General features: G+C 48.2%; 1 protein-coding gene across 1 annotated transcript in view; it reads right to left on the reverse strand.

Moving 5' to 3' along the window:
• The window catches only part of LTBP3 (latent transforming growth factor beta binding protein 3), a 260,095-nt gene that overhangs the window by 74,114 nt on the left and 161,892 nt on the right, over window positions 1–24,089 (reverse strand). The window contains exon 13 of the mRNA XM_040409069.1: window positions 6,437–6,568. Within this exon, the coding sequence (XP_040265003.1) occupies window positions 6,437–6,568 (132 nt within the window). The remainder of the gene's footprint in view (window positions 1–6,436; window positions 6,569–24,089) is intronic.

Below are 24,089 nucleotides of genomic sequence, written 5' to 3' on the forward strand. Positions count from 1 at the left end.
GGAAGACTATTGTTCTGGGACATATTTATCTTCCTGCAGTTTGTTTATAATGTATGTATTAGCAACAGAGGCGTATCTAGTGAAAATGGCGCCTATGGCAAGCACTGAAACTGCGCCCCTGTCAAAATATTTTAAACCCATCTTTCAGATAACCTTAACAAAAAAAAAAACACGATAGCTCTTTTGTAGAACCCCCATAAAAACTTACAGTTACTTGACTTGGCCCTTGGGGATCTCGGACGCCACTTCAACACTTTGGCCGGGGGCTCGGCGGAGCTGATGTTGTGCTTTAACCTAATGAGAAAGATTTCATAATAAGGATTTGGAGAAAGGGCAGAGGGATAGCAGAGCAGGGAGAGGCTGGTGCTGCTACTAGGGGGTCATACCATGGGGGAGTAATAAAGCCCACCATAATGCCCCCCCAGTAGTAATAATTCTCCTTATAATATGCAAAACATTTGTAATGCCCCCAGTTGAGCTAATGTTCCCATAATGTGCCAATATAAAATACCCCTTCTCAGTGCCCCCGTAGATGACCCCCATAGTGCCCCCCCCTTCCCCATAGTACCCACCATAATGTGTCCCAGTATAAAATGCCCCTATACAGAGCCCCCATATAAAATATCTTCTTTTTTAGCCTCAGTAGATGCCCCTATAGTGCCCCCCAATAATCTGCAGTAAGATGTGCCCCCATAGATGCCCCCAATCATGTGCCAGTAATAAGAGCCCCCCCACCATCATGTGCCAGTAGCCAGAGCCCCCCATATCATATGCCAGTAGCCAGAGCCCCCCCATATCATGTGCCAGTAGCCCCCCTTATGTGCCAGTAGCCCCCCTATGTGCCAGTAGCCCTCCTTATCATGTGCCAGTAGCCCCCCTTATCATGTGCCAGTAGCCCCCTTATCATGTGCCAGTAGCCCCCCTTATCATGTGCCAGTAGCCCCCCTTATCATGTGCCAGTAGCCCCCCATATCATGTGCCAGTAGCCAGAGGCCCCCCCCATATCATGTGCCAGTAGCCAGAGCCCCCCCATATCATGTGTCAGTAGCCAGAGCCCCCCCATATCATGTGTCAGTAGCCAGAGTGCCCCCATATCATGTGCCAGTAGCCAGAGTGCCCCCATATCATGTGCCAGTAGCCCCCCATATCATGTGCCAGTAGCCCCCCTTATCATGTGCCAGCCCAGTAGTCCCCCCTTATCATGTGCCAGCCCAGTAGTCCCCCCTTATCATGTGCCAGCCCAGTAGTCCCCCCTTATCATGTGCCAGCCCAGTAGCCCCCCTTATCATGTGCCAGCCCAGCCCAGTAGTCCCCCCTTATGTGCCAGCCCAGTAGCCCCCCTTATGTGCCAGCCCAGTAGCCCCCCTTATCATGTGCCAGCCCAGTATTGTACCTATATAAAAAAATAAAAAAAAATAATACACTTATACTTACCTCCAGCAATGCGATGCGATGCAGGCCACCTCTTCCGTCTGTGTGTCCCTCGCTATACGGCTCAGGCGACGCGATGACGTCATCGCGCCATCACCGGCCTCTGATAGGCTGCCAGCACTAAGCCGGCAGCCTATCAGAGGAACAGGAGGGGACACACCTCTCCCTCCTCTGCCGCAGCACAGACAGGCATCTGTATTGCCGTCCTGAGGACGGCAATACAGATGACTATGGAGATGAGCGCTTCCGCAATGGAGGCGCTCATCTCCTGCTCTGCCCTGCCGCCGGCCGCGGCCCGGCGGCCGCCCCCACTTGTCACCAGGGCCGCAGCGCTGGGGTGCGGGGCCCGGGCACCCACTGCACCCCGTGTAGGATCGGCCCTGGTCGCCCCCCCCGCTTGGCGCCTATGGCACTAGCCATGGCTGCCATAGCTTGGATACGCCACTGATTAGCAAAAAACATGCTTTATATCTTTTTATTGTATCACCTTATTTGGCATATACTACTCAGTTGTTTGTATTATGTGCCTGTTAATAGAATAAAACTGATTCACTAGAAAGTTTGTAGGTGTAGAACGTAAAGACCTCTTATACCTCAACTGCAGTGAGACATATGCCTGCCCCTCTCCCCAATAGAATTATTTTCCTTTTTAGTTAATTACATTTCTATTCTGTTTAATTAAAATGTGTCTTCTTCACGTCTTATATCCTTCTGTTGTTTTAACTGCAAATGTATCTATAATAATAAACTGAGTAGTAATAATCTACCCAGTTTTTTTTATAGGTATGTTGAGATTTAGTAAACTGCCAATTGATATGTAGTATAGTTAAGAACCAGTTCGAGCCTGATTGCAGATGTCACTGCTGGTGGGTATGATGGCCCTGAAGGGTTTTTGATTTTCAGCCACTTACTGTATCCTCCATTCCCTTCTCCACCTTTCTGCATAACCTAGTGAGCCCCCTATCTTCATTGCCAAACTAAATTTCTGTTATTTCCCCTCTTTACCTATGGACCAGCTCACTGCCCTAAATAAGTGCATGTGTGTACTGTATGCATGTGTATGTATAATGTGTATGTATGAGCTTAATGAATATATATGTACCATACATAATGTGTATATAAATATAATTTTTTTGGTATGTGCATACTGTTTATGTGCATTTTATATATGCGTATATATGTGCAATGTGTGCTTTCCAAGATCAAAAGAAAATTGGTTAACTGGAGGACATGGTATAAAATGACAAAATAATCTACACCTATCTGATAAATCCGAGGCTGTTGATTGTAGTAGCCATATGTACTAAATAGAAACACTGGGGGAGATTTATCAAACCGGTGTAAAGTAGAACTTGCTTAGTTTCCCATAGCAACCAATCAGATTCCACCTTTCATTTTTTACAGCTCCTTTACACCAGTTTGATAAATCTCCCCCATTGTTTTTGTGGCAATGTCTAAAACCATCGGCAGGGAGCACCAAAGTGCAAGCATAATTTGTTTATGTGTGCATAATATGTATGTGTGTGCTATACGTATGGCAGCTATAGGGGACATCCTAAAATATTTAATGTGAAAATGGCTTAATGTAGCTTAATGTACCAGAATGTGCCTAAACCTCAATTAATTGCCTTGAAACTTTGCACAACCTAAGTTCCCAGCTTCCCAAACCTATCCTAGAAGTTTCATGGATTTTGGCTACCCACAAGGCAAATGAGTGACATTAAGCTTGTTTTCTGGGAGCTGAATTTGGCTTAACGTACAAAGAACAACTCAGATGTTAAAGGGGTTTTCTTATCTCAGACAATGGGGGCATATCACTAGGACCCGCACCTATATCGAGAACGGAGCCCCGAAAGCGAAGGAGAGTGCACTGCGCATGCACAGCCGCCCTCCATTCATTTCTATGGGGCCGCCGAAAATAGCCGAGCGCCGTCTGCCCCATAGAAATGAATGGGAGCATGGGCCGCGCATGCGCAGCACGCTCCCATTCACTTCTATGGGAGAGGCGGGGATTAGTGCTTGGTGGTGGACGGACCCCGGGAAATCTGGAGTCCTCCAGCCACAGCGCTCCCCGCTCCGTCCTCGATATAGGTGCGGGTCCCAGCACCTATCAGACAATGGGGGCATATCCTAGCGATATGCCCCCATTGTCTAAGATGAGAATACCCCTTTAACCAATTTCCCCAAACTTCCCATCCTACTAGACTCTCTCTATGCCAACATATTCTGAAGATTTGGGGTCATTTGATAAAACATACCAAAAGTTATTCACATTAAACTACCGTATTTTATTCCTTTTTGAAAACATTTAGCTTAATGTAAAAAGAGCTTAATGTACCATAATGTGCCTAGACCTCAATTAATTGCCTTGAAACTTTGCGCAACCTAAGATCTCAACTTCCCAAACCTACCCTGGAAGTTTCATGGAATTTTGTTACCCACAAGGCAAATGAGTGACATTAAGCTTGTTTTTTGGTGAACTTAATGTGGCTTAATGTACAAAAAACAACTGCATAGGAGCACAGGCTGACATTAGGTATTAGAGCAACAGCTGAACAGTGATGGCCAGTTCGCAGTGTTCGCCAGCGAACACATGCGGGCTGCCATCTTGACTCCCAAGTCCGGCGATGCACAGGCAAGCCCTCACCTGTGCCTGTGCCGGGAGCCGGTCTGAAACAAATGCTGTCACCGGGAGCAGGCAGTTCCGAGAACAGCCCGATGAAGGCCCCCGGCAGCTGTTCTCGGAACTGCCTGCTCCCAGTGACCGCATTTGATTTCAGACCGGCTCGCGGCACAGGCACAGGTAAGGGCTTACCTGTGCATCGCCGGACTTGTGAGTCAAGATGGCGAACACTGCGAACTGGCCATCACTGCAGCTGAATAGTGATAGGCATGATATCTTTAGTAGGAGAAACACCAGACTTGCTCCTGAGGTCCATTTCAGTACCATGTACCTTCGGTAGACATCCAGGTTCTCTGGTCCTCCTCCTCAATCAGCATGTGAGGCCTCCTGTAGGCTTCAGTCCTAGTCAAACTTTTCCTACACTTGAGCATTCCCACCCTCAGACCAAACCTGAGAGAAACTGAACTAAGACCTGGAAAAAGATGGTAACCGCATAAATTTATAACCAGCCTTGGTAGCAGGGTGCACATGGGAAGGCTTACAACAATAGAAAACAAAACAAATTACCCTGTCTAACAGTATACATTAAAAGCTGAGGTTTTAGTTGCACAAACCTTTGGCCAAAAATATGTAGAAGCCACACTGCTACCGTCAAGGCACCTCTGTAAAGTGTGGTCCTAGCTCTGTTTATATGAGTCTCCAAATGGGAGCATATTGATTCAGTCGATAAATGAAATGCAGGTGTACCTGGAGGCCCAGCAACCATTGGAGGCCCAGCAACCACAGATACATGCTGGGATCCCTAATGCGTCACCACATTCAAGATAGACTAAGACCTGAGCCGGAGCTATGCCTGATCCTGCGGCTAGCTTTGTGATTAATCCTTTACATTTCTAATAGCCACTGCATAAAAAAGTAGTAGGGGCTATGCGAGCCTAACGTCACTCGAAAAAAGAACTTAGGTTGTGCAAATTTTAAGGCAATTAATTGAGGTTTTTTGTACATTATGGTACATTAAGCTCTTTTTACATTAAGCTGTTCACATTAAATGTTTTAGGATGGGAATGCATAGAGAGAGTCTTGTAGTATAGGCAGTTTGGGGGAAATTGGTTAACATCTAAGATGTTTTTTGTACGTTAAGCCACATTAAGCTCCCCAAAAAACAAGCTTAATGTTACTCATTTGCCTTGTGGGTAGCCAAAATTCATGAAACTTCCAGGATAGGTTTGGGAAGCTGAGATCTTAGGTTGTGCAAAGTTTCAAGGCAATTGATTGAGGTTTAGGCCCATCTGAGTTATTTTTTGTACGTTAAGCCACATTAAGCTACGCAAAAAAACAAACTTAATGTCACTCATTTGCCTTGTGGGTAGCCAAAATTCATGAAACTTCCAGGATAGGTTTGGGAAGCTGAGATCTTAGGTTATGCAAAGTTTCAAGGCAATTGATTGAGGTTTAGGCACATTATTGTACATTAAGCTACAGTAAGCCATTTTCACATTAAATGTTTTAGGATGTCCCAGCTATAGTTACTCAATAGAAAATACATCAAATATATATAGGCATTTAAAGGGGTTTTCCCATCTCAGACAATGGGGGCATATCACTAGGATATGTCCCTAATGTCTGATAGGTGCGTGTCCCACCCCTGTGACCCACACCTATCTCATAAACCCAGTCAGCAAAGTGAAGGAGGGCACACCGTGTATGCGCAGCTGCCCTCCATTAATTTCTATGAGGCCGCCGAAAATATCCAAGCGCTGTTTTGGCCATTTCCGTCATCCGCATAGAAGTTAATGGAATGTGGCCGTGCAAGCTCGTTGTGCTCCCATTCATTTCTATGGGTATCCAAAAATACAGCTCGGCTATTTTTGGCGGGCCAATAGGAATGATTGGTGGTGAGCGGACCTGGCACTGCCAGCCACCACTTTGCCGGCCTCGTTTTAGAGGTAGGCGCGGGTCCCAGAGGTGAGACCTGCACCTATCAGGCAATGGGGCAAATCCTAGTGATATGCCCTCATTGTCTGAGATGGGAATACCCCTTTAAGGAGCAATTTTTTAAAAATTTTAAAATATAAAAACTCCCTAATTTCTCCCAATCTAATTTATCTATTTAAAAATGACTAATGTGATCATACCGGTATTAGTAACTTAATTTATAAAGATATATTATATAATCTTTGATTCGTTTTGACTCTTTGGTTTTTCAATTTGTCCAAAAAAATTGTCTGTGATTTGCATAATTGTCCAAAAAGAAGCAAAAAAAGGTGGGTTCCTTCATTTCTTTCCTCAATTTCTCTTCCTCCCTCCTCCGCACAAACCTATTATTCAAGAGAAATATTGAAAGCAAACCATATGAGGAAAAATGGCAAAACGAATTCTTACCCACACAAGATCTTTGTCCATGCGATACATTTAGCCTGTATCCATGATGACAATGACAGTTAAATGATCCAGCCGTATTCAGACACAACCCCTTTCCAGGACCACAAGGTTCATTCTTACATTCATCAATATCTGAAAAGTACAGACTCAGTGTAAGTCATAATCCTACAAAATGAAGTAAATGTTCTTAAATCCTAATCAAACACTAATATTTCAAAGATTTCCCTGCCTTTCTTTTTTAGGACTGTCAAAAGGAACCAAAAATGAGCAAATATTCTATTAACAGAACTGTCTGGCAAAGCCTTTTGATGTATGTGTGCTCTGATCGGATTGTGTGCCTTTCATCTTGCTGCTGGTCCTACTGAATCTGCCATAAATCTATCAGAGAACTGCTCCTGTTTCTGATGTCTCTCTCTGCTCTCCCCCTCTCTGTTAGGGCTCATGTACACAAACGTATATTTTGTCCGTGTCTGCTCAATTTTTTTGCAGCCCGTATGCACAACCAGGCCGCAAAAAAAAGAAAATGACTCAGTGTGCATTCCGTGTCCGTATGTCCGTACAGCCGTTCCACAAAAGAATAGAACATGTCCTATTATTGGCCGTATTACGGACAAGGATAGGACTGTTTTATTAAGGGCCAGCTGTTCTGTTCTGCAAAATGCGGAATGCATATAGCTGGGGTCTGTGTTTTGCGGATCTGTAATTTGCGGATTGCAAAAACAGCTACTGCCGTGTGCATGAGCCCTTAGATATAGCGTCAGGTGGTTGTTTATGTCAGATCTGTGTGTAGAGGCGGTATCGGTAGAAGATCCAAGGAAGCAGATCACACAGAATGTAGATAAGGCGAAAAGGACATACAAATGCAGATTGCAGGGGGAAAGCAGCAGCATTCTGGGCACACAGATCCAACATGTATTACTGGGAGAACATGCTCACATAAGAAAGTTTGAAACTAGAAGAGTGCTGCAAATGGAATATCAGAGGTCTGAAAACAATGAAGTAATTAAGATTGTGGCCTAAAATGAAGTGCAACAATTATTATTTTTTTTTTACTCAAGGTAACCACTTGTATAGTATATATTAACCAAATCAGAATTCACAAAACAACACAAGGGAACAATATTAGTGTTTATCGAGCATGCTCGGCCGAACACCGCGATGTGCCGAGCATCGCGTGTGCTCGAGCGCGATGCTTGAGTCTCTTCCCCGCACGTTTGTTGGCTGCTACGCTATAATAAGGCAGACCAAGCGGCTGCCTTAGGGCGCAGAGACGCCGAGCCAAGGAAGGGTTAGGGGGGGAAAAAATTTAACATTTTCTTTTTATAAATCACTTGCGCGCCACCGCGCCTCTGTGTGGTCCTGGTATCTTCTCTCTGGGCTCCCGACAAGTTTGAGGATCTTTCCCACTCAGCCAATCAGTGGCCGCAGCTGTGTCCCGTGTCAGGCCAGTGATTTCCCGCTGAGCCAATCACTGGCCTGACACGTAAAACAGCTGCGGCCACTGATTGGATGAGTGGGAAAGGTCCTCAAACTTGTCGGGACCCCGGAGAGAAGATACCAGGACCACACAGAGGAGAAGGGGAGCTGCTGCAGACGGGACCAGGGCCAGGTGAGCATAATGTTTTTTACACAACATTAATAGAGGTGGGGGGGGTGAGTGACATGGGAGGGGGGAAATGTGACATGGGGGGTGGTGTGACATGGGGGGTGAAATGTAACATTGAGGGGGAGAAATGTGACATGGAGAGGGAGAAATGCTATAAAGCACCCTATGACAAGTGGTTTGGCCAGTCTTAGTCAGGGACAGCTGTACTGTAGAATGCACAGATAGTGTAGGGAATTGAATTAAATTTTTTTGTTAGGCAGGGTTGGTGTTAGAGACCCAAAAGTCCTTTTAAGGACTATTGTTGTATCTGGCAGCAACATATATTTTTAGCGAACCTGCTCTAAATAGCTTGCAATTGTTTGGCCGCTGCAGACAACGACATTATCTGCGCTACATCTCATGTGTAATGAGATGACCAGAGTGAGGAAGTGGAAGAGGAGGTGGTGGACGATTAAATCACTGACCCAACCTGGGAAGGTGGCAAGCCGAGCGAGGAGAGCAGTACAGAGGGTGAGGGATCCGCAGCACTGCAACAGGCTTGAAGAGGCAGTGGGGTGGCAAAAGGGAGAAGGCGGGCCACACCAAACAGGCCCGCAACTGTTCCCTGGAGCACCCCCTTGCGGCAATCTCACTTGCCAAGGGCTAGGTGTTCCGCAGTCTGGAGCTTTTTGGAGGAAAGTGCGGACGCTAAAAGAATTGTCATTTGCAACCTGTGCCGTACCAAAATGAGCAGGGGCGTGAACACTAGCAACCTCACCACCACCAGCATTATCCGCCACATGACATCAAAGCACCTTAATAGGTGGGCCGAACGCCTGGGTCCACAATCAGTGTCTGTGGGTCACACTACTGCCTCCTCTTCCCCTGTGTTACGTGCTGGCCAATCCCCTGTCCAAGACGCAGGCCCGGATGCCTCCCGCCCTGCACCTGGCCCTTCGCAAGCACCATCAGCTAGCACATCCATTTCTATGTCCCAGAGCAGCGTACAGATGTCCATACCCCAGGCCTTAGAACAAAAGTGCAAATACCCAGCCACCCACCCACAAGCCATAGCACTAAATGCGCACCTTTCCAAATTGCTGGCCCTGGAAATGTTGCCATTTAGACTTGTGGACACTGAGGCTTTCTGCAGCCTGATGGCGGCAGCGGTCCCTTGCTACTCAGTCCCCAGCCGCCACTATTTTTCCCGGTGTGCCGTCCCCACCTTACACCAGCATGTGTCCCATAACATCACCCGCGCCCTGACCAACGCAGTTATTGGGAAGGTCCACTTATTGACTGCCACATATACAAGTGCTTGTGGCCAGGGACGCTACATTTCCCTGACGGCACACTGGGTGAATGTTGTGAAGGCCGGGACAGAGTCATACCCTGGGATGGCACAGGTGCTACCGACGCCAAGGATTGCGGGCCCTACTTCCATCAGGATTTCCGCCACCACCTAAATTAGTGGCTGCAAGCACCCCTTCTCCTCCTCCATCTCCTCCTCCACTTCCACCTCTGAATTCATATCTTGCCGCACTAGTCAGCCAACAGTCAGTAGCTGAAAGAAGTGTAGCACTGCAGTGGGGAAGCGGTAACAGTCCGTGCTGAAGCTAATATGTTTAGGTGACAAACAGTACACCACCGCAGAGCTGTGGCAGGGTATAAGGGACCAGGCATGGTTGTGTCTGATAATGGCCGTAACTTGGTGGCGGTTTTGGAGCTCGGCAAGCTCACACACATACCATGCCTAGCCCACGTGTTCAACTTAGTGGTTCAGCGGTTTCTCAAAACCTACCCCAATTTTCCTGAGCTTCTGGTGAAGGTGCCCATTTCCGAAAGTCATCTACAGCTGCCGCCGGTCTGGCAACGCTGTAGCAGCGCTTGCAATTGCCAGCTCACCGACTGTTGTGCGACATAAGCACGAGCTGGAACTCCACGTTCCACATGTTGGCCAGGCTTTGTGAGCAGCAGAGGGCAGTAGTGGAATACCAGCTGCAACATGGTTGTCGCCTTTCAAGTCAGCTTCCGCTTTTCACAAGCGACGAGGGGGCATGGATGTCTGACCTCTGTGAGGTTTTGTCATGGTCTTACCTTCTTGCTGTTCTCCTTCGTTTGACATGTGCTGGCGGCCATCTTGGTTTCTGGGTTTCTTGTAGCCTTCCACCCTGCGGCTCCTCCTTCCCACTGGGAGGAGCTGGATGCCTAGCTCATATATATAGGAGGTCTGTGGCTTCAGTTCCTTGCTTGGTCCTCTTGTGTTCACATGCTTCTAAGACTGCTGCTGCTTCTGGTTCCTGATCCTGGCTTCGTCTGACTACCCTGCTGGTTCCTGATCCTGGCTTCGTCTGACTACCCTGCTGGTTCCTGATCCTGGCTTCGTCTGACTACCCTTCTGGTTCCTGACCTCTGGCTTCGCAAAGACTCTGCTCGGTTTCACCATCCGTTTGGACTTTTGCTTTACAGCTTTATTTTCAATAAAGCCTTCTTATTTTCACTTATCTCTTGTTGTACGTCTGGTTCATGGTTCCGTGACATTAGGACCAAGCCATGAATTCTGACGGTACAGGGCCATCCTCGCTACCCACGCTGGTTGCCAGACTTGATCAGCAGGATCACCTGTTGGGTCGGTTCGCTGTGGCGTTGCAAACCCTGCTTGAACGCACGGCTCATTTCACTCCCGTTGCCGATGGGTCGGTTGTCGCTCCTGGGCTCGCTCCTACTGCCGCTCCGGTTGTTGCGCCAGAGTCTACCCCGACACCTGTTGTTGCGCCTGCGGTGTTTCGGGGTATGACCGGTTCTGCCCCTCTTCCACAGCGCTTTGGGGGAGAGCCAACTCAGTGCCGAGGTTTCCTTAACCAGGTGGGCATTTATTTCGAGTTGCTGCCACATGCCTTTCCCACTGAGAGATCAAAGGTGGGCTTCTTGATCTCGCTGCTCTCGGACAAGGCCTTGGCCTGGGCCAGCCCTTTATGGGAGAACAACAATCCGGTGGTTGCCGAGTTTTCCGGTTTTGTTGCTTCTCTTCGGAAGGTATTCGATGTGCCGTCTCGTGCTGCCTCTGCTGCGAAGCTCCTTATGTCCATCAGACAGGGTTCACGATCCGTAGCTGAATACGCCATTGAGTTTCGTACCCTGGCAGCAGAGGTGGGCTGGAATAATGAGGCTCTGGTCGCTGCTTTCTCTCATGGTCTCTCGGATGCCTTGAAGGATGAGGTTGCAGCTAAGGACCTACCAGTTGAGCTCGAGTCTCTTATTTCTTTCCTGATTTTGATTGACACCAGACTCAGGGAGAGACCTTCCTTTAAGGAGAACCTGCGGAGGTCTTCTAACAGATTGGTGCCTACGTTTGCTGTCCCACCCGTGCCTCCCTCTCCTCCCACGCCTCCTGGGGATGACTTGTCTGGGGGTGAACCCATGCAGCTGGGGTTTGCTCGCCTGTCCGAGGGGGAGAGGGCACTCCGGAGACGCGAGGGCCGATGCATGTAGTGTGGTCTCGGTGGGCATTTTCGGTTGGCATTTCCGAACCGTCCGGGAAAACGCTCGTACCTGAGATCCTGTTGGGGGCAGATCTTGGGTGGAGTCTCCTCGTCCCCGGTTTCCCGTGTTGACAAACCACTGATCACTGTTGTCCTCTCCTGGGTCGGGGGCTCGGTGACGACCCAGGCGTTGGTGGACTCTGGTGCTGGTGGTTTGTTCATTGATAGTGTGTTCGCTGCCGCCAATTCCATTCCTCTGCAGGCTCGAGGTTCCCCACTGGCTCTTGAGGCGATAGACGGCAGACCCCTTCTGCCGCCACACGTGACTCATGAGACCCTTCCAGTGGGGATAGCCATTGGTGCCGTTCACAGAGAGTCGGTCTGCCTCCAGGTTATTTCGTCTCCACACTACTCGGTGGTCTTGGGGTACCCCTGGCTCCAGAAGCATAATCCGACTTTCGATTGGAGATCGGTCGAGATCCTCTCGTGGTCACCGCAGTGTGGGGCTAGTTGCATCCATGGGTCTGTCAAGTTGCTGTGTACTTCCTCGGACTCTCTGTTGCCTCCTGAATACGAGGAGTACCGGGATGTATTCAATAAGGTGCGCGCGGTTGCCCTACCTCCGCACCGCCCATACGATTGTGCCATAGAGTTACAATCTGGTGCCGTTCCTCCTCGTGGCAAAGTCTATCCACTGTCGGTGGCGGAGAATGAGGCCATGGAGGAGTACGTGAGGGAGGCGCTTTCACGCGGACACATTCGCAAATCTTCGTCCCCGGCAGGGGCTGGATTTTTCTTTGTGAAAAAGAAGGGCGGTGAGTTGAGGCCTTGCATCGATTACAGGGGTCTCAATCGCATCACGATCAAGAACGCTTACCCGATACCCTTGATTTCCGAGCTGTTCGATCGCCTTAAAGGGGCCACGGTCTTTACCAAACTCGACCTGAGGGCGGCATATAACCTGGTAAGGATCAAGGCGGGCGATGAGTGGAAGACCGCGTTTAACACCAGGACCGGTCATTACGAATCCTTGGTTATGCCCTTTGGGTTGTGCAATGCGCCCGCAGTCTTTCAGGAATTCATCAACGATGTTTTCCGTGACCTGTTGCAGCAGTGTGTGGTGGTCTATTTGGATGACATCTTGGTATATTCTGAATCCATGGAGGCCCACATTCTGGATGTCAGACGAGTGTTGCAACGGTTACGAGAGAACAAGCTGTTCGGTAAGCTTGAGAAATGTGAATTTCACCGATCCCAGGTAACCTTCTTAGGTTACATCATTTCCGCTGAGGGGTTCTCCATGGATCCTGAGAAGGTTTCGGCTGTCTTACAGTGGCCCCAGCCCAGTGGTCTTCGTTCCCTGCAGCGCTTTTTGGGCTTCGCCAATTATTATCGGAAGTTCATCAGGGACTTTTCCATGCTGGCCAAGCCTCTCACGGATCTGACCAGGAAGGGCAGTAATTCCCAGGTCTGGCCGCTCGAGGCCATCCGAGCTTTTGAGGCCCTAAAGTCCGCCTTTGTGTCGGCTCCGATTCTGTCGCATCCCAACCCTGGGTTGCCCTTTGTCCTCGAGGTGGACGCGTCTGAGACGGGAGTAGGCGCCCTTCTGTCTCAGCGTAGAACACCAGAGGGTCCTCTGCTTCCTTGTGGGTTTTACTCCCGGAAACTTCCGCGGAGTGCAACTATCAGATTGGTGACAGGGAGTTATTGGCCATCGTGCAGGCCCTTAAAGAATGGAGGCACTTGCTCGAGGGTTCGGTGGTTCCGGTTCTCATCCTGACGGACCACAAGAATCTGACCTACCTTTCTGAGGCCAAGAGATTGACACCACGTCAGGCCAGATGGGCTCTGTTCTTGTCACGTTTTAATTACGTGGTCTCCTACCTACCCGGTTCCAAGAACATCAGGGCGGATGCCTTATCACGGCAGTACTCCGAGCTGTCCAGGGAGGAGTCGATTCCGACTTCGGTCATACCTCCGAATCAGATCCTGGCCGCCATTCGCACCAGCCTGACCTCTCCCCTGGGTGAGCAGATTTTGGCGGCTCAATCTGGTGCTCCCTCTGGGAGACCCAACGGCAGATGTTTTGTGCCTGAGGAGTTGCGCACTCGGTTGTTGCGAACCTACCATAACTCCAAGACCGCGGGGCATCCTGGAAAGAATCAGCTGTCCTGGGCTGTTTCACGTCTGTTCTGGTGGCCTTCCCTACGTTCCGACATCGCCGCATATGTAGCGGCATGCTCCGTTTGTGCCCAGAGTAAGTCCCCTCGGCACCTTCCGTTGGGCCTTCTGCAACCCATAGCCACCGGGGAGCGCCCATGGTCACACCTGGGGATGGATTTCATTGTGGACCTCCCTGCATCCCGAGGCCATACGGTCATTCTCATGATTGTGGATCGGTTTTCCAAAATGTGCCACTGTGTTCCTCTCAAGAAGTTACCCTCTGCACAAGAGTTGGCCACGATTTTTGCCAGGGAGGTCTTCCGGTTGCACGGTTTGCCCAAGGAGATTGTGTCGGATCGGGGGAGTCAGTTTGTGTCCAGGTTCTGGCGCGCCTTTTGCTCCCAGTTTGGGATTCATCTCTCCTTCTCCTCGGCCTACCACCCTCAGTCCAATGGGGCCGCAGAACGATCCAATCAGGCCTTGGAGCAATTCCTTCGTTGCTATGTCTCCGATCACCAAGACAATTGGGTTGACCTCCTGCCTTGGGCTGAGTTTGCCAGGAACACGGCGGTGAACTCTTCCTCTGGGACGTCTCCCTTCATGGCCAATTATGGGTTCCAACCTGCCGTGTTACCGGAGGTATTCTCTCCCCAGGATATTCCGGCTGTGGAGGATCACCTTTCCGTCCTACGTGCTTCTTGGGTACAGATCCAGAAGTCCCTTGAGGTCTCTGCGCAGCGCCAGAGACTCCAGGCTGATCGCAGACGAGCGCCTGCTCCTTCCTACCAGGTCGGAGACCGTGTATGGTTGTCCACCCGCAACCTCAACCTTCGAGTGCCCACTCCCAAGCTGGCGCCTCGCTTTGTTGGTCCCTTCCGAGTGCTTCGCAGGGTAAACCCGGTAGCCTATGCCCTTGCGCTTCCTCCTGGCATGCGGATCTCCAACGTGTTTCATGTCTCCCTGTTGAAGCCACTGGTGTGTAATCGTTTCACTTCCTCGGTTCCTCGGCCTCGTCCGGTCCAAGTGGGCAATCGTGAGGAATATGAGGTGAGCAATATCCTGGACTCACGCCTGGTCCGCGGTCGGTTGCAGTTTTTGGTCCATTGGCGTGGTTATGGTCCAGAGGAGCGTTCCTGGGTTCCCTCCGCAGATGTCCATGCTCCTGCCTTGCTCCGAGCCTTCCACGCACGCTTCCCTCAGAAACCGTTTTGTGCTCCGCGGAGGAGGGGCCCTTGAGGGGGAGGTACTGTCATGGTCTTACCTTCTTGCTGTTCTCCTTCGTTTGACATGTGCTGGCGGCCATCTTGGTTTCTGGGTTTCTTGTAGCCTTCCACCCTGCGGCTCCTCCTTCCCACTGGGAGGAGCTGGATGCCTAGCTCATATATATAGGAGGTCTGTGGCTTCAGTTCCTTGCTTGGTCCTCTTGTGTTCACATGCTTCTAAGACTGCTGCTGCTTCTGGTTCCTGATCCTGGCTTCGTCTGACTACCCTGCTGGTTCCTGATCCTGGCTTCGTCTGACTACCCTGCTGGTTCCTGATCCTGGCTTCGTCTGACTACCCTTCTGGTTCCTGACCTCTGGCTTCGCAAAGACTCTGCTCGGTTTCACCATCCGTTTGGACTTTTGCTTTACAGCTTTATTTTCAATAAAGCCTTCTTATTTTCACTTATCTCTTGTTGTACGTCTGGTTCATGGTTCCGTGACAGGTTTTACACAACTTTGAGGAATCAACACAGAAGGTGAGCGGCGATGCTATTATCAGCGTAACCATCCCACTTCTGTGTCTACTGAAACGCTCGCTGCTCACAATGAAGGCGGACGCTTTGCATGTGGAAGTGGTGGAAATGGGGGAAGACAGTACACAGGGTAATAGCCAGACCACCCTCAGTTCATCTTCTCAGCGCAAATTGGATGATGATGAGAAGGAGGAGCAGGAGATGGTTGCCTCAGCTACAGGATGGGCCAAAGAGGAGGAAGAGGATGAGGAGATTGAGAGTCATCCTCCTGATGAGGACAGCGAAGTCTTGTCTGTTGGGACTCTGGCACACATGGCTGACTTTATGTTATGCTGCATTTACCGTGACCCTCACGTTATACGCATTTTGGCCAACACCGATTACTGGTTGTTCACCCTTCTTGACACCTGCTACAAAGAGAACTTCTCATTCCTGTGGTGGAGAGAACAAGCAAAATGGTGCAATACCAGAAGGTCATTGTGGAAAAATTGATCCAAAAATTTCCAGCTGACAACGCTGGCAGCAGAGTACGTAGTTCCTTGGGCAACCGAGAAGGGGAGACGAGGGGAACACACAGTCGTTCCAACAGAGGCAAGGCAACACTTTCCAAGGCCTTGGACAGTTTAATGACACCCCGCCAGCAACCTCACCTTAATGCGTGGCCTAGTGTCACAAGGAGAGAAAAGTTTTGGAAGATGGTGAAGGAGTACGTAGCAGACCGTGTCAGCGTCCTCAATGATCCCTCTGTGCCTTACAACTATTGGGTGTCCAAACTGTACACATGGCACGACCTGGCTCTCTACGCCTAGGAGGTGCTGGCCTTCCCTGCCGCCAGCGTTTTGTCAGAGCAGGTATTTAGTGCTGCTGAGGGCATAATAACTGATAAGCACATCCGCCTGTCAACTGAAAATGCTGACAGGTTGACTCTTATCAAAATGAACAAGGCCTGGATTGCCTCTGACTTCTCTACTCCACCAGAGGAAAGTGGCTGAACATAAAGGCACTGTATTCCCATGCACCCCTTCCACCACAAAAAAGGGTATATGGTTCAATCTTCCTTTTCTCATCCTCCTCCTCCATCATATCAACATGCTTATTAGGCTGCCCTCGCTCCTAATGTTTTAGAGGGTCAGCTCAGCAGCAGGCCCTCAACCATTATTTTTTCCATGGTCAGCTCAGCAGTAGGCCCTCGACTATAATTTTTTCGATGGTCGGCTCAGCAGCAGGCCCTCAACCATAATTTTTTCATGGTTAGATCAGCAGCAGGCCCTCAACTATAATTTTTTCGATGGTCAGATCCGCAGCAGGCACTAGCCCCTAATGTTTTAGAGAATCAGCTCAGCAGCAGACCCTCAACCATAATTTTTTCGATGGTCAGCTTAGCAGCAGGCCCTCGCCCATAATTTTTTCCATGGTCAGATCAGCAGCAGGCTCTCGCCCCTAATGTTTTAGAGCAGGGGTGCACAACCTTTTTTGGTCTGGGGGCCGCATTGTCACATCGCTCTATTTCAAGGGGCCGCAAATAAAAAAATGTTGATCGGCGCTCATCTGCCTATTACACAAGCCAGTGCAAAGTGACTGGGGATGAGTGATCACTGCCACAGTTGTGCTGCAGATAATCGGACATCTTTCGACCTTATAAAATAGGCAAATCAGCCGACAAATGAGCAATTCCTTGTTTATCGACTGATCAGCTGCACGATTATACCGGCCAGATATAAGCGCTCCTATGAACACTTGTTCCCAGTAATTGTCCCAAATATCGTGCTGCAGCATAGCCCCTGAAACCGAAGAGTTATGCTTACCTGCTCCCCGCCTCTCCGGTTCTTCGAACTGCCTCCGCTGTTTACACCTGCCAGTGCATGGATATGGTCATACACCACTCCAGACAATGACTGGCTTAGGCGGTGATGTGGCCACAAGCAGCGTGTCACCGCTGAAGCCAGTCATTGACTGGAGCCGTACAAGTGACCATGGTTATGCACTGTCAGGTGTAAACAGAACAGGTACCGGAAGATGGAGGCAGCGGAGGCAGCGCAGAGGACCAGAGCGGAGTGGAGCAGGTAATTATGAATTTTCTATTTCAGAGGCCATGCTCCAGGCTTCATTTTTATCAGAAAAGTGGCGACATTTCCTTCCATCCTGCCTCCTATTTATAAATCAGCGGTTTCCTTCACTGCAGAGAACGGATCTCACTGGTTATCACCATGTCCTGCCAATCCAGTTATAGGCGCCCTGCAGTAACCAGTAAGCACATTACCTTGCTAGTGGGGAAGGAGCCTATTGGTTAACACTTGAATGACCAGGCCCGAAAAGGCCTTAAAGGGCTTCTGTCACCCCACTAAACTATTTTTTTTTTTTTGTGTACTTATAATCCCTATCCTGCCATATTGCCATACATTATGTTATTGATAATTTTCGTTCAGTAGATTTAGCAAAAAACGTACTTTTATGATATGCTAATTACCTTTCTACCAGCAAGTAGGGCGTCTACTTGCTGGTAGCAGCCGCAGAAAACCGCCCCCTCCTTCTGTTGATTGACAGGGCCAGCCGCGATCTCCTCCTCCGGCCGGCCCTGTCAGCAAGCATTTCAAAAATTGCGCGCCTGTGTTGATTCGGTGCAGGCGCTCTGAGATAAGGAGGCTCGCCTCCTCAGCACTTGTTAAAGATGTGTGAATTTTATTCTATATTTTTGTATATCTAGGATTGTAATGAGTTAACTTTTTATTCTGTTACATGTTAAGTGTTGTGCTAAACATCAGAGCTCTGTTCTAATGGACAGCTGGCACATTACTGACGGACAAAAGGAGGACCACAGCGTCCAACTGAAAGGGGTGGACTTAGATGACTCAGAGCGGAGGGAGGAGGATAGGGGTGGACGTTACAGACAACGACAGCCCTTGTGACCATCCCCTAGTTATAAGACACTCCCATGGAAGATGAGAAGTCCTGTTTTGTTTTCCAGTCTATTAATTCCTCGATAGGAAAAGTTGGATACTTCTGTAAGCCAAAATGCAGAGTAACATCAAGCGGCATTGGGTGGTTCAGTGGTGCCAACCATAGGTAGTGTTCCTTTGGCATTGCTTCAGCCCTGATGTCAAACGCCTCATTGAAGTGAGAAAAAAGTAAGTCTGCCACCCTATGATGGGCCTGCAGAGTCTGTGGGACCCAGATCCCAGAAGAGAGAGTGTTGTGCTGTGTGTGGTACTCCTCGTCCACACCACACAAGAGGATTGTATTCTATGTTGACCATGCCCGGATCACTGTCCGTCCCCACAGACACCCATGTTTTTTTTGTCATAAGGAAAACACAAAGACAGGTGAGGGGGAGTTAGATCATGATTAGGAAACAGGAAATCCAGTATCGGCTCTACTTTTAAACATTTTTAGCAGATTCAGTCTGGCCCAATGATATCCCTCACTCTGGGTGATAAAGAAGTAGTTCCGTTTTTGATTGATACTGGAGCAGCCAAGACAGTTGTGCACAGCAAACATAGCCTCCCCTGAATTACTCCCCAAGGACACCAGTCTTTGGGTAGAAGTGGATGGGAAAGTAGTACGCTCCCTTTTCAACATAAACCATCCATATTAGATTTGCTCCTAACCAAGATGCGCTTGCCCGTTTGCTGGTCAGTGGTAACGCCCCTTGTTGCCTCCTGGGTGCAGATTTGCTTGCAAAAGTACATGCTGGTATCTCTTATCAGGAGGAAGGCACTGTGAAGCTTACAGGTGCCCTCAATGACCAGGAACTTTGTTTGTTGGCCATTAGTGATAAAATTCCCTGGTCCATGTTTGTATCAGTACTCCCAGAAGCTGAGAAAAGCAAAACCACTCACCATTGGATGGTACACGACCTACATGCCGTTAATGAAGCCACAGTTTCTAACACCCACATCGTGACCAATACACACACCTTGTTGGCTCAGGTTCCCATTACCGCCACTCACTCCACTGTGATTGATTTGTCCTTTAGTCCCTACCGCCTCACAGATGAGGTGGTAGATGCTTTTTATGCCTAGAACTGGCAATTTTGTGTTCCCCCACACTGGGCCTATCAGATTATTAAATTTAGATTGTGTTGTTATGAAGTGAGTGGCCATGACTCAGCTGTCCCCACCCAACTGCATGGCCAGCAATAATGCCCCGTAGCATATTATTCAGTCAGACTTGATCCCGTGGCCAGAGGTGGCCCTTTCTGCATCAGAGCTGTAGTAGTTGTACTAGCTATGCTTGATGAAAGCTCTGAGATAGTTCTGAACCACAAAGTGATGGTGATATTACATCTATCCTCATGAACGTACAATCCAAATGATTGTTTTGTTGCCCGTTATTTGAGAATGCAGAGTTCCATTTTGTTGCCTGACAATGTTGCTCTCCAAAGGTGTAATACTTTGGACCCAGCCACCCTGTTGCCTCTGGATCAAGGGGGGAGGGAAGAGTTAGGGCACCGCACTTTAAACTTTTCTTCCAGATTCAAAGGAAGAGGCTCCTGACTGTTTGCAGATGATGTCACAAGAGGTAGTGGGATTTGGTAAATCAGCCATTAGGTAATCTAGATCATGTTCTCTTTGTGGATGGATCGTGGTATGGCCAGGATGGCAGGTACTACACAGGTTGGGCAGTGGTGATTAAACGAGAACTACCACACATGTCTGCTCAAGAAGTGGAGCTAAAGGACTCTGAGGATGGCTTGCAGATATGTAGATGGAAAAACAGCCAACATTTACACTGATTCCAAGTGTGCTTTTGGGATAGCCCATGACTATGGGCCCATATGGAAAGCCAGAGACTCCTTGATCGCTTCGGGCAAACCCATCGAAAATGGGGAAGCAGTGAGGTCTCTGATGGAAGCCCTCTTGTCACTAACATGAGAGGTGATGATAGCAACGAAAGGCCACTGTAAACAGATGCAGAGGAGGCAAAGGGGAAAGCCACGGCAGATCAGGCGGCAAGAATGGCTGCCAAATTACCTAAGCAGACCCCTGTCTTAAGTGGCCACAGTTCAGGTCCCTGAAATAACTCCTCCTGTCTCCCGAAAGTTCTTAAGACCTTACAGAACCAGATGGGGAAGGAGGAAAGGGACTGGTGGATGGAAAAGGGGGGACTACAAATAAGAAGGGAAACTTTACCTTCCCAGGTCCCTCTACTCCACGATGGCAGAGGCAACCCATGGAGTGATGCACCAGACAAAAACTGCTATATGTGATTTAGTACGTAGCATATGGTACGCCCCAGGGTTCAGCACAGTCAGACATACTCAAGGATAAATGGTTTGTGCCCAGAACAACGTGGGCAAGGTGGTTAAGGTACCCAAGAAACACGTCTTGCTTTTTGCATCTGTGTCAACGTTTGCAGACTACCTTCAACTACCCAAGGTGGGCATGTATGAGTATGTATTGATATGTGATGACTTGTTTTCAGGATGGCCAAAACCGTACCCAAAGAAGTAAAGAAGATTATGGCCGAAGTTGTGTGCAGGTATGGGGTACTTTAGATCATTGAAAGTGACACAGGTGTTCACTTCACAGGTGAAGTGATGCAGGAGATGATGAAGGTTTTGGGTGTAGGACAGGCCTTACATGCTTCGTACCATCCACAAAGCAGCAGTAGAGTAGGGAAAAGGAACTGAACGGGACACTAAGTTAAAGATTCAAAGCCTAATAGAGTGCCTGCTGGTAGCCCTCTTTTAGTAAGGTATACGCCTAACCGTGAGACAGGCCTTTGTCCCTATAAGGTCCTTTTTGGGTCAGCCCCTAGGATAGGATTTTATTTCCAACAGCAGCTTCAGATGCAACATGGTTGTCTGACAGATTATGTGATCAGTTTTGTACAAGCATTTGACTAAAGTACATTTTTGAGTTTTTGCTTCACTTCCAGGTTTTGATAAAGTACCAGGAACCCACCCAATTGTGTCTGGATATTGGGTGGTAGAAAAAGACACGTTAGGAAAGTCCTAAAACCCTGGTTTGATGGTCCATTCTGAGTGTTGTTGACCACATGCACAGTGAAGCTCAAAGAAAAGGATAATTGGATTGATTTCAAGGAAGTGTTGAGACTGGTTTTCCCTTGTGTGACTGTTGATCATGACTCAAAAGAATATGGAAAAATTGTATGAAAACATCGATCCAGAAAATCAGAAGCACTGATGACCTCCAGTCCCCCCATATAATGTCAACGCCAGTTAGGGAAAGATCATCTGACTTCCCCGTGCTCAAATCAAGTGTCACGGGCGGCTGTTCGCTAGGTATGGCTTGTCGTGGAAACTGGTGAAGAGGATGTCGGAGCATTGGGACAGATGTTTAGGTTTAGGGAGAGAATAAAATTCAAGGGGGGACTGTTAAAGATGTGTGAATTTTATTCTATATTTTTGTATATCTAGGATTGTAATGAGTTAACTTTTTCTTCTCCAAGTGCCCACCCACCCCCTCTTTGTTTCAAGACTGGAGAAGAGAGGGGGGGGGGCAAAGAGCTGTGCTGTGAGAAGTGTCTGATTTCTCATCCTTGTACAGATGTCCCAACAAGGGAGGCATATATAGAGTGTGAAGGAGTGCATAAGCCAATTATATGGCTCGATGATATGTATATATTATTCACTGCCTATAGAGAAGCACCTCTTTGAAGTGTCACATATGACGTATGCAGTATTATTGTTAGAATAGAAGCCATTACAAAATGGCGACGGTAACTAGATGTTTACATTAGTTCACATTCCAAAGTAGGGCCCAGTGCGCAGATGCCAGGGTGTTATCTCCTCTCTCTTATCTCTTCTTCCTTTTTGACCAATGAAACAATGTTTAAGCCTCAGTGAGGACTGCCCTCTTCTGAAGATGTATATACGCTTACCCCATGTAATAAAAGTTAGAGATTGCATTGACCATCTATGTGTCAGCGTCTAGTCTCTCAGCCACGCGTGGATATTAACCCCTGGGGGGGGGGGGTACATTGATTTGGAACACCAGAGTGTATCTTAAATGCCCTAATTTAGGGCGTCTTCATCACACTCCCTCAGTGCGCCTGCGCCGATGACGTCTTCTCTTTCGGTGATGTCATCGGCGCAGGCGCACTGAGGGAGTGCTGAGGAGGCGAGCCTCCTTATCTCATAGCGCCTGCGCCAAATCAACACAGGCGCGCGATTTTTGAAATGCTGACAGGGCTGGCCGGAGGAGGAGATCGCGGCTGGCCCTGTCAATCAGCAGAAGGAGGGGGCGGTTTTCTGCAGCTGCTACCAGCAAGTAGACGCCCTACTTGCTGGTAGAAAGATAATTAGCATATCATAAAAGAACCTTTTTTGCTAAATCTACTGAACGAAAATTATTAATAACATAATGTATGGCAATATGGCAGGATAGGGATTATAAGTACACAAAAAAAATAAAAATTGTTTAGTGGGGCTTTAATGACCAGACACTTTTTTGTGATTTAGCACACGTGGTGGTTCAAATGGTTGTAACTATCATATTTGTTGGACTACCAAGATAATTTTTGCAACAATTTTTATTTGGGGGAAACTATACAAAAGTTTTTAAAAAGTATATATTTTTTCAAACTATTGCTCCTTATTCTTTAAATATACAAACTGACACCAAAATAAATTATTATAATTAGTTCTCTATTTTGTGTATTTTGCTATATAATATGAAAAGTTTCACGTGAATGGGGCGGTAATGGTAAAGGTTTTGATTGGTTTGGGTGTCTTTTCTTTTATGTATTAATTATTTTTTTAACTTAATATATTTCTGCTACATAATATGTCCCCCAAGAGGTCATAAAAAGATCTTGAGGGACACTGTCACTTTTTTTAAATTTTGCACTTTTTCATAAAAAGACTGTGGTGGGACAGTGAACACACTCTTTTAAGCACTTTTTCCTTTATATTTTATTTTATTTTTTTATTTATTTAGTTTTAAAAAAATTTAAAATCATTTTTTTACTTTTTTTAAAATATATTTTTACCACATAATTTGTCCCCAAGAGGTCACTGCAAGACCTTTGGGAGACAATAAGTGACTTTTTTTTGTACTATTTCCACTGTAACTGGAGCATCCAAAGGAGTCCCAGTTACAGGGAAACCAGCCTGCTGCGGAGGCTTTGTACCAGGGCAGCGCTCCTCTGTTCCCGAGAGACACCCAGAGATCACGTGATCGCTGGGTCTACACTGCAGAGCACTCATAGAGGAGAAGGCAGAAGCGCTAATAAAGCGCTTCTGTCTTCTGCTCGGCTTCCCTGCTCTCACTAATAGCCGGGGACCCTTTCTGCTCCTGCTACAGTGCACGAGCAAAACCTGTGATCCATCTGCTGTGCGGTGCTCTGTGCAGAAACACAGCTGATTGCAGGATCAGCTGTGTTTCTGCCCAGCAGGGCGGGGGCCGCAAACCATGGCTCTGGGGGCCGCATGCGGCCCGCGGGCCGCAGGTTGTGCGCCCCTGTTTTAGAGAGTCTACTCACCAGCAGACCCTCACCCCTACTGTTTTAGATGGTCAGATCAGCAGCAGGCCCTCACCCCTAATGTTTAAGAGGGTCACCAGCAGGCCCTTGCTCCTAATCTTTTTCAGGGTCACCAGCAGGCCATAAATCATAATTTTTCAAGGGTGTGTATGATGCCCTCCTTTAGGTGTAATAAAGTTTGTATTGGAGTGCCGGTTCATTGTAATTTTTGGCAGCCCTTTCACTTAGTGCATAGGCTTTATG

Source organism: Bufo bufo, chromosome 10 (assembly GCF_905171765.1).
Source record: "Bufo bufo chromosome 10, aBufBuf1.1, whole genome shotgun sequence".
NCBI lineage: Eukaryota > Metazoa > Chordata > Amphibia > Anura > Bufonidae > Bufo > Bufo bufo.